This window comes from Rhinolophus hipposideros, assembly GCF_964194185.1.
Source record: "Rhinolophus hipposideros genome assembly, chromosome: 11".
NCBI lineage: Eukaryota > Metazoa > Chordata > Mammalia > Chiroptera > Rhinolophidae > Rhinolophus > Rhinolophus hipposideros.
The window spans coordinates 72,846,297-72,867,305 of NC_138057.1; the positions used below are offsets into that span (position 1 = coordinate 72,846,297).

Sequence of the window (21,009 nt, forward strand, 5' to 3'; positions counted from 1 at the left end):
GATATCCACATGCAAAAAATTGAATGCAGACACAGATCTCACACCCTTCACAAAAATTAACTCAAAATGAACCATACACATGTGAAATGCAAAACTATAAAACTCTTAGAAGATAACACAGGAGAACACCTAGATAACCTTGGATATAGGGATGACTTTTTAGATACAACACCAAAGGCATTATCTATGAAAAAAAGTAATTGATCGGCTGGACTTAATTAAAATTAAAAACTTCTGCTCTGCAAAATATGCTGTCAAGAGAATGATAAGCCAAGCCTTGGACTGGAGAAAATATTTGCAAAAGACTTGTCTGATAAAGGATTATTATCTAAAACACACAAAAAAACTCTTAAAACTCAACAATATGAAAACAAATAACCTGATTTAAAAATGGTAAAAGATCTGAACAGACACCTCGACAAAGAAAATATACAGATGGTAAATAAGTATATGAAAAAATGCTCCACATCATATGTCATCAAGGAAAGGCAAATTAAAACCAGGAGACACCACTACGCACCTATTGGAAGAGTCAAAATCTAGAACACTGACAACACCAAATGCTGCAAAGGATGAGGAACAACAGGAACTCTCATCCATTGCTGGTGGCAGTTTCTTACAAAACTAAACCTACTCTTATCGTACAGTACAGCAATCACACTCCTTGGCATTTACCAACAGGAGTTGCAAATTTATGTTGACACAAAAAGCTGCACATTGAGGCTTAAAGAAACTTTATTCATAATTGCCAAAACTTGGAAGCACCCAAGATGTCCTTTAGTAGGGGAATGAATAAACAAACTGTAGTATATCCAGATGGTGGAATATTATACAGCACTAAAAATAAACTGCTCACTTCAGCAGCACATATACTAAAATTGGAACGATACAGAGAAGATTAGCATGGCCCCTGTGCAAATATAACACGCAAATTCTTTTTTTTTTATTTTAATGTTATTTTGTTTTTTATTTTTTATTTGAATTAGATTTGATAGAATCCAACATGATATTTATTAATTTTATGATCTTCAGGAAAAGCAAAAAAAAAAATTAATCTTGACATTAGATAGAATTAAAAAATATTGCTTTTTTTTCCTTCAGCCCTATAAATCCTATTTTTTTTCTTTTTTTATAGCCTTTTTTTTATTTTTATTTTTATTTTTTTTTCTTTTTTTTTTTATTTATTAGTTTCAGGTGTACAAGACAAGGTAATACTTAGACGTTCATCATTTATATCCCTCACACTGTGAACCCCCCTCCCCCCATCCACTATCCCTCCGACCTCACACTGAACCATCACATTATATATATAAAATTATAGTTGGCATTCATTAATGTTTAGCTTCTGGTGTACAATGCCATGATCAGGTATCCACAGTATCCCTGAGGTAACACGCAAATTCTTGAAGTGTTCCATATTTTTGCAGAAAGTGTTAAACGGGCTTCTTTAAGCAGAAGAAAGATGAAAACAATCTAACTAATGAAGACCAGAAATACAAATAACAAAATGGCAAATTTAAATGTAAATGGATTAAATGCTCCAATCAAAAGATATATGGTGGCTGAGTGGATAAGAAAACAGAGCCTTGCATATGTGGTATACAAGAGACTCACCTCAGATTAAAAGACACACACAGGCGGGAAGTAAAGGAATGCAGTAAGATATTTCATGCAGATGGAAATGAGGAAAAACTGAAGTAGCAATACTTATATCTGACCAAATAGACTTTAAAATGAAGAATATAATAAAAGACAAAGAAAGACACTACATAATAATAAGGGGATCGATCCAACAAGAGGACATAACCCTACTAAACATCTATGTACCCAACATAGAAACACCTAGTTATATAAAACAAATATTGACTGACATAAAGACAGAGATCAACAGTAACACTATCATAGTAGGGGACTTCAACACACCACTGGCAACAAGGGACAGACACTCCAAACAGAAAATCAATATGGAAACAGTGGTCTTAAATGACACATTAGACCAGTTGGATTTAATCAATTTTTTCAGAGTATTTCACCCCAAAATTGCAGAATATACATTCTTCTCGAGCATACATGGAACATTTTCCAAGATGGACCACATGTTAAGCCACAACACAAGTCTCAATAAGTTTAAAAAAACTGAAATCATATCAAGCATCTTCTCTGACCACAGTGCTATGAAATTAGAAATCAATTACAAGAAAAAAACTGGAAAGTACACAAATACATGGAGGTTTAATAACATGTTACTAAATAATGAATGGGTCAACAATGAGATCAAGGTAGAAATCAAAAGATACCTCGAGACAAATGAAAATGAAAACACAATGACCCAAAATCCATGGAATGTAGAAAAAGCAGTCCTCAGAGGGAAATTCATAGCAATTCATGCCTACCTAAAGAAACAAGAAAAATCTCAAATCAACAGTTTATCCTTACATCTAAGGGAACTGGAAAAAGAGCAGCAAAATAAGCCCAAAGGGAGTACAAGGAAGGAGATAATAAAGATCAGAGTGGAAATAAATGAAATAGAGACAAAAAAAAAAAACAATGCAAACGATCAATGAAACCAAGAGCTGGTTTTTTGAGAAGATAAACAAATTTGGCAAGGCTTTAGCTAGACTCATCAAAAAAAAAAAAGAGAGAGAGAGAGAGAGAGAGAGAGAGAGAGAGAGAGAGAGAGAGAGAGAGAAAGAAGACCCAAATTAATAAAATCAGAAATGAAAGTGGAGAAGTGACAACAGACACCAATGAAATACCAAAAAATTTAAGAAAATACTATGAGCAACTATACACCAACAAATTAGACAGTCTGGAAGAAATGGATAATTTTCTAGAAACATACAACTTTCCAAGGCTAACTCAAAAAGAAACGGAAAATCTGAATAGACTGATGGCTATCAGTGAAATTAAAAGAGTAACCAACAAGCTCCCAACAAACGAAAGCCCTGGACCAAATGGTTTTACAGGTGTATTTTATCAAACATTCAAAAAAAATTATCATCTATTCTCCTCAAACTATTCCAAAAATCCAGAAGGAGGAAAGGCTCCCAAATACTTTTTACGAGGCCACTATCACTCTGATCCAAAAATCAGATAAAGACATTGCAAAAAAAGGAAACTACAGGCTAATATCCCTAGTGAACATACAAGTAAAAATCCTCAACAAAATATCAGCAAACAGAACTGAGCAATACATTAAGAAGCTCATGCACTACGATCACGTGGGATTCATTCCTGGTATGCAAAGTTGGTTCAATATCCGCAAATCAATTAATGTGATACACCACATTAACAAAATGAAAAATAAAAATCATATGGTAATATCAATAGATGCAGAAAAAGCATTTGACAAACTTCAGCACCCATTTATGATAAAAACTCTTAGCAAAGCGGGAATAAAGGGATCATATTTCAACATAATAAAGGCCATATATGATAAACCCACAGCTAACATCATACTCAATGGGGAAAAGCTAAAACCATTTCCCTTAAGATCAAGAACAAGACAAAGTTGCCCATTTTCTCCACTTTTATCCCACATAGTTCTGGAAGTTCTAGCCACAGCAATCAGACAAGAAAAAGAAATACAATGCATCCAAATTGGTAAGGAGGAAGTAACATTGTCATTATATGCAGATGACATGATACTATATAGAGAGAACCCCAAAGACTCCACCAAAAATCTATTACAATTGATAAATGAATTTAGTGAAGTAGCAGGATACAAAATTAATATTCAGAAATCAGTTGCATTTGTATACACCAATAATAAACTATCAGAAGGAGAAATTAAGAAAACAGTTCCATTTACAATTGCTTCAAAAACTATAAAATAGTTTGGAATAAATTTAACTGAAGAAGTGAAAGACCTGTACTTAGAAAATTAAAAGACACTGAAGAGAGAAGTTAAAGAAGATACAAATAAATGGGAACACATACCATTCTCATGGATAAGAAGAATGACTATAGTTAAAATGTCTATACTGCCTAAGGCAATATATAGATTCAACACAATTCCTAACTACCGAGGACATTTTTCACAGAAATAGAACAAATAATCCTAAAATGTATATGGAACCGTAAAAGACAATGAGTAACCACGGCAATCTTGAGAAATAAGAACAAAGTGGGAAGTATCACAATACATGACATCAAATCATACTACAAGGCTTTAGCAATCAAAACAACATGGTACTGGGGCTGACCATGCTGGTACTGGGGTGGCTCAGTTGGTTAGAGCGTGAGCTCTGGGTAACTGGGCTGCTGGTTCGATTCCCACACGGGGCAGAGAGCTGTGCCCTCTGCAACTAGAATGAAGTCAATGAGCTGCCTCTCAGCTCCTGGATGGCCAGATGGCTCAGTTGGTTGGAGCGCATCCTCTCAACCACAGGTTGCCAGTTCGACTCCCGCAAGGGATGGTGGGCTGCTCCCCCTGCAACTGACAACGGCAACTGGACCTGGAGCTGAGCTGCACCCTCCACAACTAAGATTGAAAGGACAACGACTTGACTTGGAATAGTCCCAGAAGTACACACTGTTCCCCAATAAAGTCCCATTCCCCTTCCCCAGTAAAATCTTTAAAAAAACAACAACAGCACGGTACTGGCATAAAAATAGACACACAGATCAATATGAACAGAATAGAGAGCCCAGAAGTAAATCCGTATCTATATGGTCATTTAATTTATGACAATGGAAGCAAGAATTTACATTGGGGTAAAGACAGTCTGTTCAATAAATGGTGCTGGGAAATCTGGACAGACACATTCCAAAAAGTGAAGCTGGACCACCTCTTTATGCCATATACAAGAATAAATTCAAAATGGATTGAGACTTAAATGTAAGATCTTCATAGACAATAGTTTAGTGGTTACCAGAGAGTAAGGAGGGAGGGGAGTGGTAGGTGAGGGTAAAGGGGATCAAATATATGGTGATGGAAGAAGAACTGACTCTGAGTGGTGAACACACAATGGGATTTATAGATGATGTAATATCGAATTGTGTACCTGAAATCTATGTAACTTTACTAACTAATCTATGTAACTTTACTAATTGTCACCCCAATAAACTTTAATTTAAAAAAATAATAAAATAAATCTAAGATCTTAAACCATAAAACTCCTAGAAGAAAATATAGGAAGAAAGTTTGCAGACATTACTCTTCGTAATATTTTACTGATATATCCCCTCAGGCAAGGGAAGCAAGAAAAAAAATAAACATATGGGATTGCATCAAACTAAAAAGTTTTTTCACAGCAAAGGAAACCATCAATAAAACAAAAAGGCATTCTACTGAATGGGAGAACATATTTGTCAATGATACATCAAATAATGGGTTAATATCCAAAATTTATTAACCACTCATTCAACTCAACACCAAAAAAAACAAACAACCCAATTAAAAAATGGGCAGAGGATATGAAGAGACATTTTTCTAAAGAGGACATACAGATGGCCAACAGACATACGATCAACCTCACTAATCATTAGAGAAATGCCAATAAAAACCACAATGAGATACCACATCACCCCAGTCAGAATGGCTATCATCAGTAAATCAACAAAGAAGTGCTGGTGAGGCTTTGGAGAAAAGGGAACCCTTGTGCACTGTTGGTGGGATTGCAGATTGGTGCAGCCACTATGGAAATCAGTGTGGAGATATCTGAAAAACTGGAAATGGAACTACCTTATGACCCAGCAATTCCACTCTTAAGTATCTATCCAGAGAAATCCAAAACACTAATTCAAAAACATATACACACCTCTATGTTTATTGCAGCACTATACACAATAGCCAAGACATGGAAACAACCTAAATGCCCACTGGATTAAGAAATTGTGGTACCTTTATACAATGCAGTATTACTCAGCCATAAAGAAGAATGAAATCTTATCATGTGCAACGATATAGCTAGACCTAGAAAACATTATGCTAAGTGAAATAAGTCAGATGGAGAAAGACAAATACCATATGATCTCCCTTATACGTGGAATCTAAAGAACAGAATGAATGAACAAACTAATCAGAAACAGTCTCAGAGATATAGAGGAAAAACTGACGGTTGCTAGATGGAGGGGGGTAGGGATGAGGGAGAAGATGAGGGGATTAGAAAACACAAATTGGTAGCCACAATATTGCTATGGGGATACAAAAGACAGTTGGGGAATATAATCAATAATGTTGTAAAGATTTGGTAGGGTATCTGATGCACACTTGTCTTATTAGGGAGACCACTTCATGGAAGATGTAGGTGTCTGACCACTGCAGTGTACACCTGAAGCTGAACCTGAATAATGATGAATGTCAACTATAATATAATATATATGTAGTCATGGGATGTGGAGTACAGCATAAGGAATAGAGTCAGTGGACTTGTAACTGCTATACCCAATGTCAGAGGGACAGTAGATTAGGGGCGGCGGGTGATCACATTGTGAGGGATGAAATCTCTACCTATTACATTGTGTTGTACACCTGAAACTAATAAAAAAAATTAAAGAAAGAAACTACCAAGCCATGAAAATACATGGGGGAAACTTAAATGTATATCACTAAGTGAAAGAAGCCAATCTGAAAAGGCTACATGCTGTATGATTCCCACCATAAGACATTCTAGAAAAGGCAAAACTACGGCTACAGTAAAAAGATCAGTGGTTGCCAGGGGTTAGAAGGAAGGAAGGGATGAATACTCAGAGTGTCTTTAGTTGAGCTGTCGTGGCTGCCTCGATGTCCTGAATCATTTTGACTTTGGGAAGAGCCAGAAGTTGCACGGTGCCAGATCTGGTGAAAAAGGTGGATGAGGACACACCATAAGGTTTCATTTGACAGAAATTGCCATATACCAAAGCCATGTGTGACAAAGAGCATCATTCATGATGGAGGATGAAGTGAAGACACTCACGAAAGAGGACTTCCAGAACTGCTTCAGAAAGTAGCAAGAACGATGGGACGAATGTGTTCGAAGCAAGGGGAAGTATTTTGAGGGGGATTAATGGCAACGTCAATTTTTACTCTAATAACATTTATTAGAGTAAATACTCTAATAAATTATTGTTATTTTTTATATCTTATTAGTGTTATTTTTACTCTAATAACATTTTTTAATGTACACATTTACCATATATTTTGATCACACCTGTATACACAGTTCACATACATGTGCATGAACCAACTCCATACCTGCTGCTGTGTGGCCCTAAATCCCTTCCTGGGTATGAGACGCTCCACCTCTGGAGCCCAGGTTCCCCACAGGCTCCTGGACACAGAGCTCAGTGAGGGCCTCAGTACCGCTCTCCTCTCCTGGGAAGGCTGCAGGGCCAATCTCCCCAGGGCTCTGGCATGCTGAGAGGACAGGCCCCTGGGACTCCCTTCTTAATCATCAATTCCCACAGTAGGCAGAGAGAAATAGCAGCACATTTCTGAAGCTAGGTCAGCACCTCAAGCAGCCTCCTTCCTCAGAGATTCAGAGCCTGATCTTAACCACCTGGAAGGCTCCAACCCTGGTCAGGACCCTGACTCTCCTGTCAGCCCACAGGTAGGCAGGCTGAGGGGTCTGTGGGACCAGAGATTGTGGTGCCAACATGTTCATGGGGTCTTCCTCCATTTTCCTAATCCTCTCTTCTTCTCTCCTCCATCTCAAAAGCCAGGAAACATTGCCTCTCCCTCCATACCCCCCCCACCCCTTTGATCATATGTCACATAATTTTGGGAGAACCTACTCTGTGCAAGGCACTGGCCCCTGACCTTCAAGGTCATAGCCCACATCCTGCAACCTCAGGGCCACAGAGTTATCACCTCCAGGAAACTGGATCAGCCATGAATAAGTGAACAAGACCATTAGGATAATGCAGGGGGCAAGGGCATGCATTATGAAGCTGGACTCCACCCCTATCTAGCCATGTGGCCTTAGGCAAGTCCCTTCAACTCCCTGTACCTCACTTTCATTCTATAGACAATGCGGTGCTGTAAAGACTAAATGGCCTAATGTATGTAAAGTCCTTAGAGCAGTGTCTGGCATGTGTAAGCCCACGTAATTGCTAGCTATGATACTACTGTGATTAAGGATATACAGGCAAGAAGCTGCAATGAAGTGGGCGTCTCCAACAGGAGACGTCTGGGGGAGGCATTGCCTGCTCAGCAGAGGAACACAAGCTATTGGTTCCAGCAAAAGTCCCGTATTAAGCACCTCTGGTTGATCAGATGGAGACCAAAGCTACGTTGACATAGAAGGAACACAGTTTTTCACAAAAGAATTCTAATGAGCATATTTTAAATGTCCACTTGCCTTGGAATGTAGAATTGAACAGCTGGAAAGGGTGAGATAAATCTCTAATCTGCTGTAGGAGTGAACACTAGGCAGAAAGGAGAGATTTCAGAGAGCTGAAAAGAGAAGGACCTCTCCTGAAAAGGGCCCTGCAGAATCCCTAAGCAGGATGTACCTGTTCCAGGAAGCCATAAGCCTGTTTGTCTTCCTGTAGAAGAGGGAAGAGGGTAGCCAAGGAGAAGCTAGGTTTCAAAAAGTCTGGACCCAGGAGAGATTCTAAGGCCAGATACGGATGCTGCCAAAGCACAGAGCTGCTATTGTCTCAGAGTCTAATGGAGCTGAGGACCAAAACCCCCGACAACCTTTTCTGTTGCAGCAAGGAAGAAAGCAGAACATAAGGCTTTGTGGAATGGGAGGCAGAAATGCGTGCAGGAAGGAAGGAAATGGAAAGGCTCCCAAAGTGTGGGAGCAAAGGATGAAATAGCAGGAGGGCTTTCACTTGCAGAGGACATATCCACTTAGTTCTCTAGCACATGTGCATGGTTCAAGGAAGAGGTATAATAGAGGGGATTAACACACACCATTTGCTATCAGACATACCTGAGTTTGAGTCTTAGATATGCCACTTGCAGCTCTGTGCGCAGGGTGTCACGCCGGGTCTCTGGTTCCGCTCCTCACATAAGAACGCAGGACATGATGAGGCCAAAAAGAAACACCCACAGAGCCATAGATAGGGGAGTCAAACCAATATATTCTCACTGGTGGCTGGGCTGGAGACACAGGAAGCAGGATCTACATAATCTGCAACCCGCCATCCTAACAGCAGTCCCGCACTTGCCAGCCACCATCTTCTTGCTAGCCTCCATTTTTTCTCTGCTAGCGTAGCCACAGCAGTTATATTAGTGGCCAATGGCTTACGGGTTACAGCTGACGGCCAATTAGCCACAGCTGATGGCCAATCACAGTTGATGGCCATTTACTACCTGAGCCAGCACCTTTCTATGTGAGGCCGAGAGCCTGGAAACTGCTTTCTGGGGTTTTGTCCCCACAATCCACCCCTACAGGGTCTCATCTCACAATCCATGAGACAAGCGTCTTCCGTGAGGGTCCCTGTGCAAGGAGCCTGGAGGTGAATGCAATATCCTGGACACAGCCAGGGCTTCTCAGGGCACTGCCACTTTCTCTGGGCTCAGCCAGACTTCCTGGACACAGCCAGGGTTCTCAGGGCACTGCCACTCTCCTGGGCCTCTCGAGGTACCGTGCTGGAACAACAGCAGCTCACAGTCAAGGTGCTTACATATTCTCGATGGCGGCCAGTCAAGACACAAAAGCAAACATCCGCCAGTCCCACTACATGGTGGTATGTTCCCAAACAGTCAAGCATCCAATAAATCAGGGATAGAAGGCAATTCCCCATAGTCCATAGTAATTCGCCAGGGCTGTCCTGGGGGTGAGGGACGACCTTGACCTCACCCTCAGCTCCCATGGAGGACTCAGCAAGCGTTTCCTCCTGGGACTACAAGTCCTGCATCCGGGCTGCCTCAGCAAGCACTTTACAGCCCACAGGGCCGCAAGGACCTTCGCTTTCTCTGGCTTATGCTGGTTGGGGAACTGTCCACGTCTTTCCACCCCTCCACGGGGGTCCAACTCTCTGGCAGCTGCTCCTCCTGGTTTTCCTCAGACTCACGCACAAACTGCTCCACCGCACTTTGGCGAGCTTTGGCCGGCACCGTATCCTGCCAACTACGCCACTTGTTGTGCAGGGTGTCAGGCGGGGTCTCTGGTTCCGCTCCCCACATAAGAACGCAGGACATGGTAAGGCCAAAAAGAAACACCCACGGAGCCATAGATAGGGGAGTCAAACCAATATATTCTCGCTGGCGGCTGGGCTGGAGACACAGGAAGCAGGATCTACATATTCTGCAACCCGCCGTCCTAACAGCAGTCCCGCACTTCCTAGCCACCATCTTCTTGCTAGCCTCCATTTTTTCTGCTAGCGTAGCCACAGCAGTTATATTAGTGGCCAATGGCTTACGGGTTACAGCTGATGGCCAATTAGCCACAGCTGATGGCCATCCAACCACAGTTGATGGCCATTTACTACCTGAGCCAGCACCTTTCTATGTGAGGCCGAGAGCCTGGAAACTGCTTTCTGGGGTTCTGTCCCCACAGACTCTCTGATCTTCACTCTCTTTATCCATAAAGTAGTATAATAATGCTATAATATCATAGTGCTGCTTTGAGGAGTAAATGAGACAAGTACTAAGCACAGAACCTGTCCACTAAACATTAGCTGAATTTTTTCCCGGTTCAGTCAATTCTCAACTATCCTTGCTTTCAGGCACCAAGTATATGGATGATGGATAGCTTTCCACCAGTGCATTACCCACCAGGCATTTTTATGTCCTGCTTAAGAAGTGCTCTCTGTGCTCCAAGTTTGCATTCCCTGGTTTCATGTGGGCTGGTAGTGAAGAGAAGGGCCCTGTGTAAATGGGGAGGAAGCAAGGAAGGGAAAACCAACTCACAATGACAAATGTCCACAAAGTGGAATTTCAAATGGAGAGAGTTGAAAAGTATAGAAATAGTTCCTATTTCCTTTCAATCAAGGAAAGGAATAAATACCTTTTAAGGTGGGATGGTGTAATTTAAAAGGCTTGGCAAGGCTCCCAGTCACTGCTGGTTTTTTCCCAACCACAAACAGATGACAAGCCCCATCATTAAATGTCATTTCTCTAGCTTATTGTATGAGCAAAATAATACTAACCATCTGTAGAAAGCAAACTCTTTCACTCGACAGTAATTTTTTTCCCAGTGACACAAAATGTTTTATTACTAACCATAATAATTTGCATTTACATAGTGCTATACCATGTAAAAGTGTGTTTGCATACATTATGCTATTTAAATAATCGGAAAGTGATGAAAATATAATAATAAGCTTTATAAGGCACATAATCCAATCAAGTTATAATTGTGCTTTTGAAAGAAATGAAAAATGCTTCCATTTTCACTTTTAAATTGACTGTGATTCAACATCCCATGCTTCTTAATCATGAGCAAGACTCGAGAAAGCCTCATCCTACTGCCACCTTCTGCAGGTTGTGCAAAACCAAAACAACTAGCAATGGGAAAGAGTGGCTAAACATTTGGGGAAGGAACACAGGTACCTCCTTTCTGAATTCCAGTACTCTCACTTATTAAGATTGCATGGTTCACATCAGAATCGCAGGATAAGCAGGATATGGAATTGTCTGGCATCAGATAACACACAATGCCTCCTATTACTGGGCTCTGGGAGCAACAAGGTATTGCAAGTAAGTGGAATTGACTTTCGCCTATGAGACCCCTTGACCATTTGCATTCAAAATCATTTCATTCTTTTCAGGTCTACATTGAAAAGTATTCTGGGATAACTATATGGGCAGGGTCCTCTTATCACTATCTATGTAGATTAAGTCTGCAAATATTCCAGGCTCTGCAATGTTGCTTCTTTTATTTTATATAAAATCATTGAGGTATGGTTGCTATACAAGAAAACTGCCCTTATTTCATGCGTACAACTTGATGTGGTAGGGTATCACAGCTATATGCGTATGACAACTGTTATCTGAGTCTTCAAAGACAGGAGTAGGTGGGGCAGAAAGTAGAGCCCCCTCCACCTTATCCATGGGTACACTAAGGTGAAATGACTTGCCCAAGGCAGAAGGGAATATACAATGTTATCTGATTCGGCTAATGGAAAGGGGGTAACTACTGCCCCTGAGAAATATGACACAGATCTGGGGAATTCCAGGTTCAAACCCAAACAGGATCAGATAGCCCTTCACCACCAGGGAAAACAATGTCCCAGGAATGAGGCTGAAAGACAGTGAAAGAAATGGGAAAATAGGCCAGCGAGTCAAATGAATACATTGTCCAGAAGGGTGGTTGTTTCTGATTGGGAGTATCTATTAAAATTTTCAATGTTCATTAACTCCAACTCAGCATTCCATATCTCAGAGAATATTATATACCACAGAAACTCTCTCGTAAGTGCAAAAAATATACATACAAAAATATCCATTGTAACACTGCCTATGGTGGTCAAAAAGCAGATAATTGCATATCTTGCTTATTCTGCAATTTTGAGTGAAAAATGCAATGCTAATGACCTCATTGTGAATACAATGTGTATATATCTAAGCAGAGGAAAAAAAACTTTAAAATATGAACACAACTCTAGTTCTCTGGGAAGTGGAATTATAGGGAAATTTCAGCTCTTTGATTATAAAATCAATTTAAATTGACTTTATATCCACTGATTTTATATCCATTATTTTCAAATACAAACAAAACAAGTTAAAGATGGAAGGAACTTTTCACTCCAAACCTTCAATTTTACATCACAAGGAAGACATGCACACATAAATACACATACCGCAATAAACAACATAGAAAAGAGATATTTTTCTTTACACATGTAGGATTTTCTATATGCATTGTTCTGCGATGTGCTGTCGTCACTTAACAAAATATCAGACACTAGTGTAACAGTGATAACATAGCTTAGCAATGAACAGCTTCCACTCTGCCTTCAGACTGCCTGAATTAAAATCCCAACTCTACCACTTCCACACTGTGGGATCTGGTAAGTTACTTAACTTTGTTAATTCTATTTCTTTACCTGTAATATAGGAATAATAACACTGTCTCTCTATTAGGACTTGGATGAAATAAAACGATAAAAGACATGCAAAGCACTTAGCTCAGTGCAGCCTACACTAAGTGTTAACAAATGATGGCTAATACCAGCCACCTTATTTCTTTAGAAACTGCGTGATATTGAATACTGAGAAAGCACTGTAAATTGTTTAATAATTCACCTATTTGTGGATATTTAGGTTGTTTCCTCTGTGGGATCATTTGTTCGTTTTGAATTGTTTTGTTTGGTATTATAAGCAATGTTACAATAAAAATGTGTGTATACCTCAGATTTCTATAAAAGCGTTTTTTGGATAAAGAGATACAGATTTTTCAATTCTGATAGAGACAGCTAAAAAGCCTATACTGATTACCTTCTCATTACCAGTGTATGTGAGGGTCTTTTTCCCTTTAGATATTGTCCAAAGAATTTGTTGACATTCTTATGGGTGAAAATTGTATTTCAGTCTAATTATGTTTTCTGATTACCAGTGAGGTTAAACATCTTCTTATATATTTTGTTTGGTAAATATGTTACTTTTTTTTTTTGTATCAATAGTTTATATTTCAGCTTTACATGTGGTCTCTTTTGGTGTAATTTTCACATTTTTAGTACATAATTTTGTCACTTTTGCCTCTTCATTTTATTTTTTGCTTGGAGTGGTATCCCCATCCAGAGACCATTCAAAATATGCTCCTCCATTTTTTTGCTAAAACTTAGTTTATAGCTTAGAATCTTTACTTTTTAAATTTAAATTTATTGTGTGACATTGATTCATAAAACTATACAGGTCTCAAGTATACAATTTTATAATACATCATTTATATATTTCATTGTGTTTAGCACCCAAAGTCAAATATATGGTGATGGAACAAATTTTTACTTTTAGATTGTTTATCCACATGGGTTTTAGTTTTATGTGAGGGTCAGATGTAAGTCTAGACTTATTTTTTCCAAAGATTCAGCCAATTGTCATAAATACCATTTATTTAAGATTCCATTCTGACTACATTACTATGAAATAAATCTTTATTATATATTAAGCTCCATATAGTTTCAGATCTACATAAATGCATAAATATTGATATACAAAATTCATGTTGGTCTGTTGATTTGTTTTTTTCTGTGTATACTCTATCTTATTGGTTTTCATTATTACGTACCTCAAATTTTCAGTTAGAAAAGATGTCTGTCATTATTCTAAATTTTTTCAAATTTATTTTGTTTTTTCTTAGCCATTTACTCCTGCAGATGAATTTTGGAATGACCTCAGGTCATATTAAAAATTCCTTTGGAGTGTTATTACAGGTGCACGGAATTTTGTAATTTGGGAAAATTTGACTTTTTCCCCAGCTTTATTGAGATTTAATTGACATATAACATTGTAAAATTTAAGGTGTATAACATGATAATCTGACTGAAAATGATTACCACAACAGAGTTGTTATTAACCCCATCACCTTACATAAAAACCATTGCTTTTAAGAGATAAGAACCTTTAAGATTTACTCTCTTAAATAGAATAGTGGTTACCAGTGCTGGAGGGTAGAGGAAATGAGGAGATGTTGTTTTGAGGTACAAACTTCTAACTAGTAGATAAATAAGTCCTGTGGAGCTAATACACAGCATAATGATTATAGACAATACTATAAACTTCAAAGTTGCAAAGAGTTCTCACCACAAAAACGATGATAATTATGTTACATGATATATGTGTTAGTTAACGTTACACTTGTAATCATATAATATATAAATGTATCAAATCAGCATGTTATATGCCTTAAACTTACAGTGTTATAAATCAATTATATCTCAATAAAAATAAATACATATCTATGCTCTTAGCAAACGTCAAGTATATAATACAGTATTGTTAACTTTACTCACCATGCACTACATTAGATCTCCAGAACTTTTTCATCTTATAACTGGAATATTGTACCTTTTGACCAACATCTGCCCGTTTCACCCACCTCCCAGTCCCTGGCACCTACTGTTCTACAATCTGTTTTCTTTAGATTCAGTCATGAGAAAGAAAGAAATCCTGCCATTTATAACAACATGGATGGACTATGAGGGCAGTATGCTAAGTGAAATAAATCAGACAGAAAAAGACAACTATTATATGATATCATTTGTAGGTGATATCATTTAAAATGTCTAAATTGACATTTTAAAATATTGACTCCTTCATTTTTAGGGGTAGAATATCTCCATTTATTCAAATCATTATTTTTGTATTCTGTTATAGTTTCTTCAAATAGGTCTTTCACACTTCTTTTACTTTCCCTCTTAGCTTTATTCCTAAGCACTTTTTGGAATTTCTTGCCATGATCATTGAAGCTTTTTCTCTATTACATTTTTCTTCTTCTTTTTTTTTTTTTTCGTAGCAGCTTGATTTTAATTACCATCAGGGTACGCAATTGGAAAATTCAATGTTTACACAGTTGATCATTTCTCAGCCACCAGACCTTGGGGACTGCAGAGAGTTCTGAGGTCTGTGTCCTTGCTCTGAAGTTACTGGATGCCCTGGAGGTCCCTTGAAGTCATGGACTTCTTCATCTTCTTTTTGTTCTGCACTGGCTTATTTCGATTCAGTGTCTCGTTCAGGCTGTGATCCTGACTGAAGAGTGTTGTTCCTCTAGATTTCTTAGGCTTTCTTATAGGTTTGGTAGGTTTTTTTGGAGCCTTTTTTAGTAGAACTCGTTTGAAGGGATCCTTTTACGTTGGAGTTGTCATCTGTTCCTTGCGACCACTTTTGGTCCTAGGTGGATTGGGACCCTTCATGTTCTTCCTTTTGGTACCTGAGGTTGGTTGTTCTATGTCTCTCTTAGGCTGTGGTTGTTTCTTGGTCACTTTAGCCATTCTAAGCTTTTCAATGGACTCACATTTTTCTAATTAAAGAAAAATATTAACATTTGTGTATTTATCTTATATCTGGCCACTTTGGTGAAATCTTCATATGTTTAAAGTTTTCAGATGGGTATTTGCATTTTTCTAGATAGAAAAGTCACTTTAAAATGATGACAATTTTATTCTAATGTTTATGCTTCCTAGTTCTCTAAATTTGCCTTTCATTGGTTTTGTCTACTGTCTGAGCAAAGTAGCTCAAATGCTAACAGAGATGATACTGCCTTGTCTTTTCCATGACATTGCTGGGAGGGGGATTTTCATATTCTCATATTTGAATGTTTAGAATGAGGACCTCATAGTTTTTTAATTTAAAAAAACCTCTTGTGTTTAAATGCTAATCTCGGTAACATAGGCTCTTCCTGGTAGCAATACCATTTGAGTGGCATCCAGGCCCAAAACTTGTAATTTAAGTGTCTAGATTACATGAGCCAAAAACAAATATTTAAATATACAGTAGGCAGGTTTCACTCTGAAGACTTAAATACTCTCATCTGACATCTGTGCAAGCAAAGGACCGCTGATTAATCTGATGCTCATTTTTATCCTATCCCCACTACCACGACCTCTGGAAGTATGAGTAGGAAAAAATCCTAATGAGAGGACCTAATTCACCAAGACCCATTCTATGAAAACATCCCAACTAAAGGTGGGACCCAGAAGCCTCTTTTCCTGGGGGAGAAAAAAAAAAAAGAGGCAAAGGAATTGGTCAAGAAACAACCTAAAAAGAATCTTTCAAAAAAGAATTGGGAAGAACTCAGACAAATTAGGCTACTGTGAAGGTCCTATCTTGTTTCCCTGAAAATAAAACCTAGCAGGACAATCAGTTCTAATGCATCTTTTGGAGCAAAAATTAATATAAAACCCGGTATTATATTATTATATTGTATTACATTACATTATATTATATAAGACCCAGTCTTATATTTATAGTAAAATAAGACCGGATCTTATATTAATTTTTGCTCCAAAAGACGTATTAGAACTGATTGTCTGGCTAGGTCTTATTTTCAGGGAAACACTGTATGAACACACAGGAAACCTTTAGTTTCTCATTTAGGAAGCAGCTGGGAATTTTTAACAGTTCCTTTGTTGGATTTTACTAGCTGTTTCTCTGTAGTTTGTTGACGCAAATGTTCTTGAAAATCCTAAGAAATAGAGGTGGACTTTTTCCTAAGGCTGGAGGTTACAGAAGAAGCTGTCTTGATCAAATTGCCCTTAATATCGCTCCCACTGCTTCTCCAAACCCAGTCCAGGAAGGCAAGAAACATGGAGATAAAGAACTACAGCAGCAGCGACTCAGGCTTTCTCCTCCTGGGCCTCTCTTCCAACCCTCAGCTGCAGACACCCCTCTTTGTCAACTTCCTCATCATGTACCTGATCACCGTGGTGGGAAATGTACTCATCGTCCTGGCCATCTGCTCTGACTCCCAGCTCCATACACCTATGTACTTTTTTCTCAGCAACCTATCTTTCACGGATATCTGCTTCACCACAGTCATTGTGCCAAACATGCTGGTGAATTTATTGTCAGAGGTAAAATCTATCTCCTACGTGGGCTGCCTGGTCCAGATGTATTTTTTCATGGCCTTTGGGAACACGGACAGCTACCTGCTAGCCTCTATGGCCATAGACCGGCTGGTCGCCATCTGCAACCCCTTCCATTATGATGTGGTAATGAACCCACGGCGCTGCCTCCTCATGCTGCTGGGTTCTTGCACCATCTCCCACCTGCACTCCATGTTCCGTGTGCTTCTCATGTCCCGCCTGTCTTTCTGTGCCTCCCATGTCATCAAGCACTTTTTTTGTGATACCCAGCCTGTGCTAAAGCTGTCCTGCTCTGACACATCCTCGAGCCAGACAGTGATCATGACTGAGACCTTGGCTGTCATTGTGACCCCCTTCCTGTGTGTTCTCTTCTCCTATCTGCGAATCATTTTCACTGTGCTCAAAATCCCCTCTGTAGCTGGGAAGTGGAAGGCCTTCTCTACCTGTGGCTCCCACCTCACTGTAGTAATCTTATTCTATGCCAGCATCACCTATGTTTATTTTAGGCCCCTGTCCATGTACTCAGTGGTGAAGGACCGGGTAGCCACACTTATGTACACAGTAGTGACCCCCATGCTGAACCCTTTCATCTACAGCCTGAGGAACACAGATATGAAGAGGGGTTTGAGGAAATTAAGGGACAGAATTCATTCATAGAAACAACAACATGGAATGTTATAATTGGGAGATGACCTAAGAGGTGATAGGTTATCCTCCTTCCTAACTACTTTTCACATGGCAGACAAAGAGGTCACGATGGGTGGTGTTGAATGGCAGTTAGAACGCTGCTATGAAAGTTAAAATACTTGATTTCTCTCAGTCACCTTGACCACATATATGTTCAATCCAGAGGCTGGGTCCTGCTAGGAATCCAGATTTCAGGAAAACAGTTTCTGCCACACGTAGAATGGAATAATGCTATCTCCAATAATTCTTCTATAAGTTTGACATCAGCTAGTTCTCAAGCAATTATAAAGTTCCATTAGCTTTTAGAATAAAAAATTACATGAGTTTGGTAGGGAATTGGTCAACACTCCTCGAGGAATGACCTAAAACTGGCCATAAGAATGGGTTGACTTTTGAAAAATGAAAGTTCATTAGACAAGGACATAGGCAGAATGTTGCAAATAGTAGAAACCACCCAAGCAGGAAGAGGCAATAGGCAGTGGATTCTGTTTGAGGGACAGTGATAATACCTGTGAGGCTTTTTCAGTTTGAGAGCACAAAGAAAAATCTACAAGCAGAGGTACACCCCCCCAACACCAAAGTTCATCACAATATGAATACTCAGTCTCCACTCCTTCCCCTTCCTCTCCATTCTTCCTTTCTCCACATAGCCAGAATCCTCAGTGAAATGCCCTGTACATTCTGGGAAAATCAATGTGTATCAGTCAGGATAGGCTAGGCTACACCGTGGAAACAAACAATTTCAAATATCTTTGGCTATTAAAGCCAAAGGTTTATTTCTTATTTACACTGCATGTCCACCATAAAAAAGTATAAGGGTGATACTGGTTTTGTACACTCACAAGGTGACCAAAGCTGATGGGGCAGGCACCACTGTGAATACTAATCATCACACTGCCAGGAGCTGAGAAAGGCTCTTGAAGATTTTGCTTTGACAATTAAATACTCTGGTCCAGAAGTGACTCACACCATTCTGACCACTACTCACTATCCACAACTAATCACATGACCCATCCAAACAAAATGGAGCCCAAGGCACATTCCAACTATGCATCTGCACAATGGAGCGCCAGAAGTATTTTGGAAACAGCATTAATGACCATTACATGATTCTAACACACGAACACATAAGTATTTGTTGCTTTATCACTCCTTCCCTGATTGTCATTGTCAATAACAATAGAAATGTAAGATACATACTCTCTCTGGAGTCCTTTTGCCTCAATTATTTCATCAAGTTTCTACCACCACCAGCTTTTCTGGGTCCTAAGTTTGTGGATGGCAGGACCTAAATTTGAATACAAGTCTTTTAGCCGTAACAATGTAACAGGAGGTTTATAGCAACCTAATGGAATCAGGGACACCTGGGGCCCGACAACAACGTCCCTGGCATTGCTATCACTATGTTCTCTTCTAGTTATCAGCAAGCAACCAGTTATTCAGGAAACAAACTCAATTTACAATGGCCTACACATTAGTACAGGAACACCTGGTTTTCACCACTATCTGCCGCCAATCACTTGGCTTCGGGGATGCTGGCCTAGAAGACCTGTGCCCTTCCCACTTCCTCTATTTATGTGCCATAGTTTTCTCATGCATACTCAAGTACAATACACCACGTCACAATGTGAAGAATGCCTGGCATATATTAAATAAATATAAATTCATTAATTACAGCTTCTGGTAACATAGAATGTTAATTAAGTCCTTTGGTCGCAGGAAACATATTTTTTAGGGTTGACCTCACTCTGCCATCAGCCGCAGGCTTCTGTTTCTTAGCAACAAATAGTCACTAGAAAATGAAGATCTTTTATGTATAAGCCTACAGATATTCCTAAAAGTTAAGACCAAAGAGAATTCTAGATTAGAAGACCATGTGATAAGATGTTATGTAAAGAAGTTACCAGTCTGTCCCTCAGATTAGTCTTAACCATCTTAGTCAGAGCTAGAATTTTGTTTCTCTCAGAATATGAGACAATTCCCCCATGAAATTCTATCACCCTTCAGAAGCAGTGAGCTGATGTAGGCAGAAATAACTGGGGATATTAATAAAAGTTTTGCTATCTAAACAAGGGTGCCTAGAGTTAACTTGGGAAAATGCTAATAAGTCTTGGTAAGGTTGAAATAAATCCCTTCTGAAAGTTGATATAATCAGAGGACAGGTCTAAGCAGACCTTCTGTAGACCTTGGCAGGTTGGCTTCTGCACAACCCTTGGGAGTAAACCTTGACAGCCTTTCTTCCCACCATATAAATACCTGGGAGGCTGGTTGAAAACAATAGTAGAATCATTTTGTAGGCATGCCCTTTGATGAGAAAATTGTGAAGGGAAATGTATTGGGTTTTTCTATTGCGAGTTCATTATGTATATCTAAATGTTGGAGATTTTGCTCCATACTAAACTAATACAAATGTAGTTCAATTTGAGAGCAGGGAGGAATAACACTGGAAAAACAGAAGAATCTACAAGCACAGGTACACCCCACCAACACCAAAGAGTCATCAGAGTGTATATTTACACCAAGAGTGTAAATATACAGTACTCCATTCCTTTTCTCTCCCGTCTTAAATCTTCCTTTCTCCACATAGCCAGAACGTGGAGAAACATATTTGAACATATTTTGTCTGTCTGAGTGAGTGACATAAACTAGGAAGGGTGTGAAACATGAAAGCTGAGGCGGGCCTCGGGAAGAGTGCTTAGTATTTCTGACACTTAAGAGTTGGATGAAGAAGATACTAGCAAAGAGGACTGAAAAGGAGTAGTAATATAAGCCAAGAATAGAAGTTTCCAGAGGCCATGGGTAGTCACCAGCATCAAAATATGGTGAGTTTAAGCAAAACAAACCTGGAAGATTGTCATTGGCTTTAGTTGCGTGGAAGCCATTGTTGACATTGGTAATGAAGCTGCACAGGAGGAAGGG

The 21,009-nt window shown here is 39.1% G+C and overlaps 2 protein-coding genes across 2 annotated transcripts in view; both read left to right on the forward strand.

Moving 5' to 3' along the window:
- The window catches only part of OR5C1 (olfactory receptor family 5 subfamily C member 1), a gene marked incomplete at both ends in the record, with an annotated part of 100,525 nt that overhangs the window by 45,365 nt on the left and 34,151 nt on the right, over positions 1 to 21,009 (forward strand). The gene's annotated exons all lie outside the window — the stretch shown is intronic.
- Positions 17,119 to 18,060, forward strand: LOC308505331 (olfactory receptor 1L4; the record flags this gene model as incomplete). Its single annotated transcript, XM_081067360.1, has 1 exon — positions 17,119 to 18,060. The coding sequence occupies exon 1, from the start codon at positions 17,125 to 17,127 to the stop codon at positions 18,058 to 18,060; it is 936 nt and encodes a 311-aa protein (XP_080923486.1). The 5' UTR covers positions 17,119 to 17,124.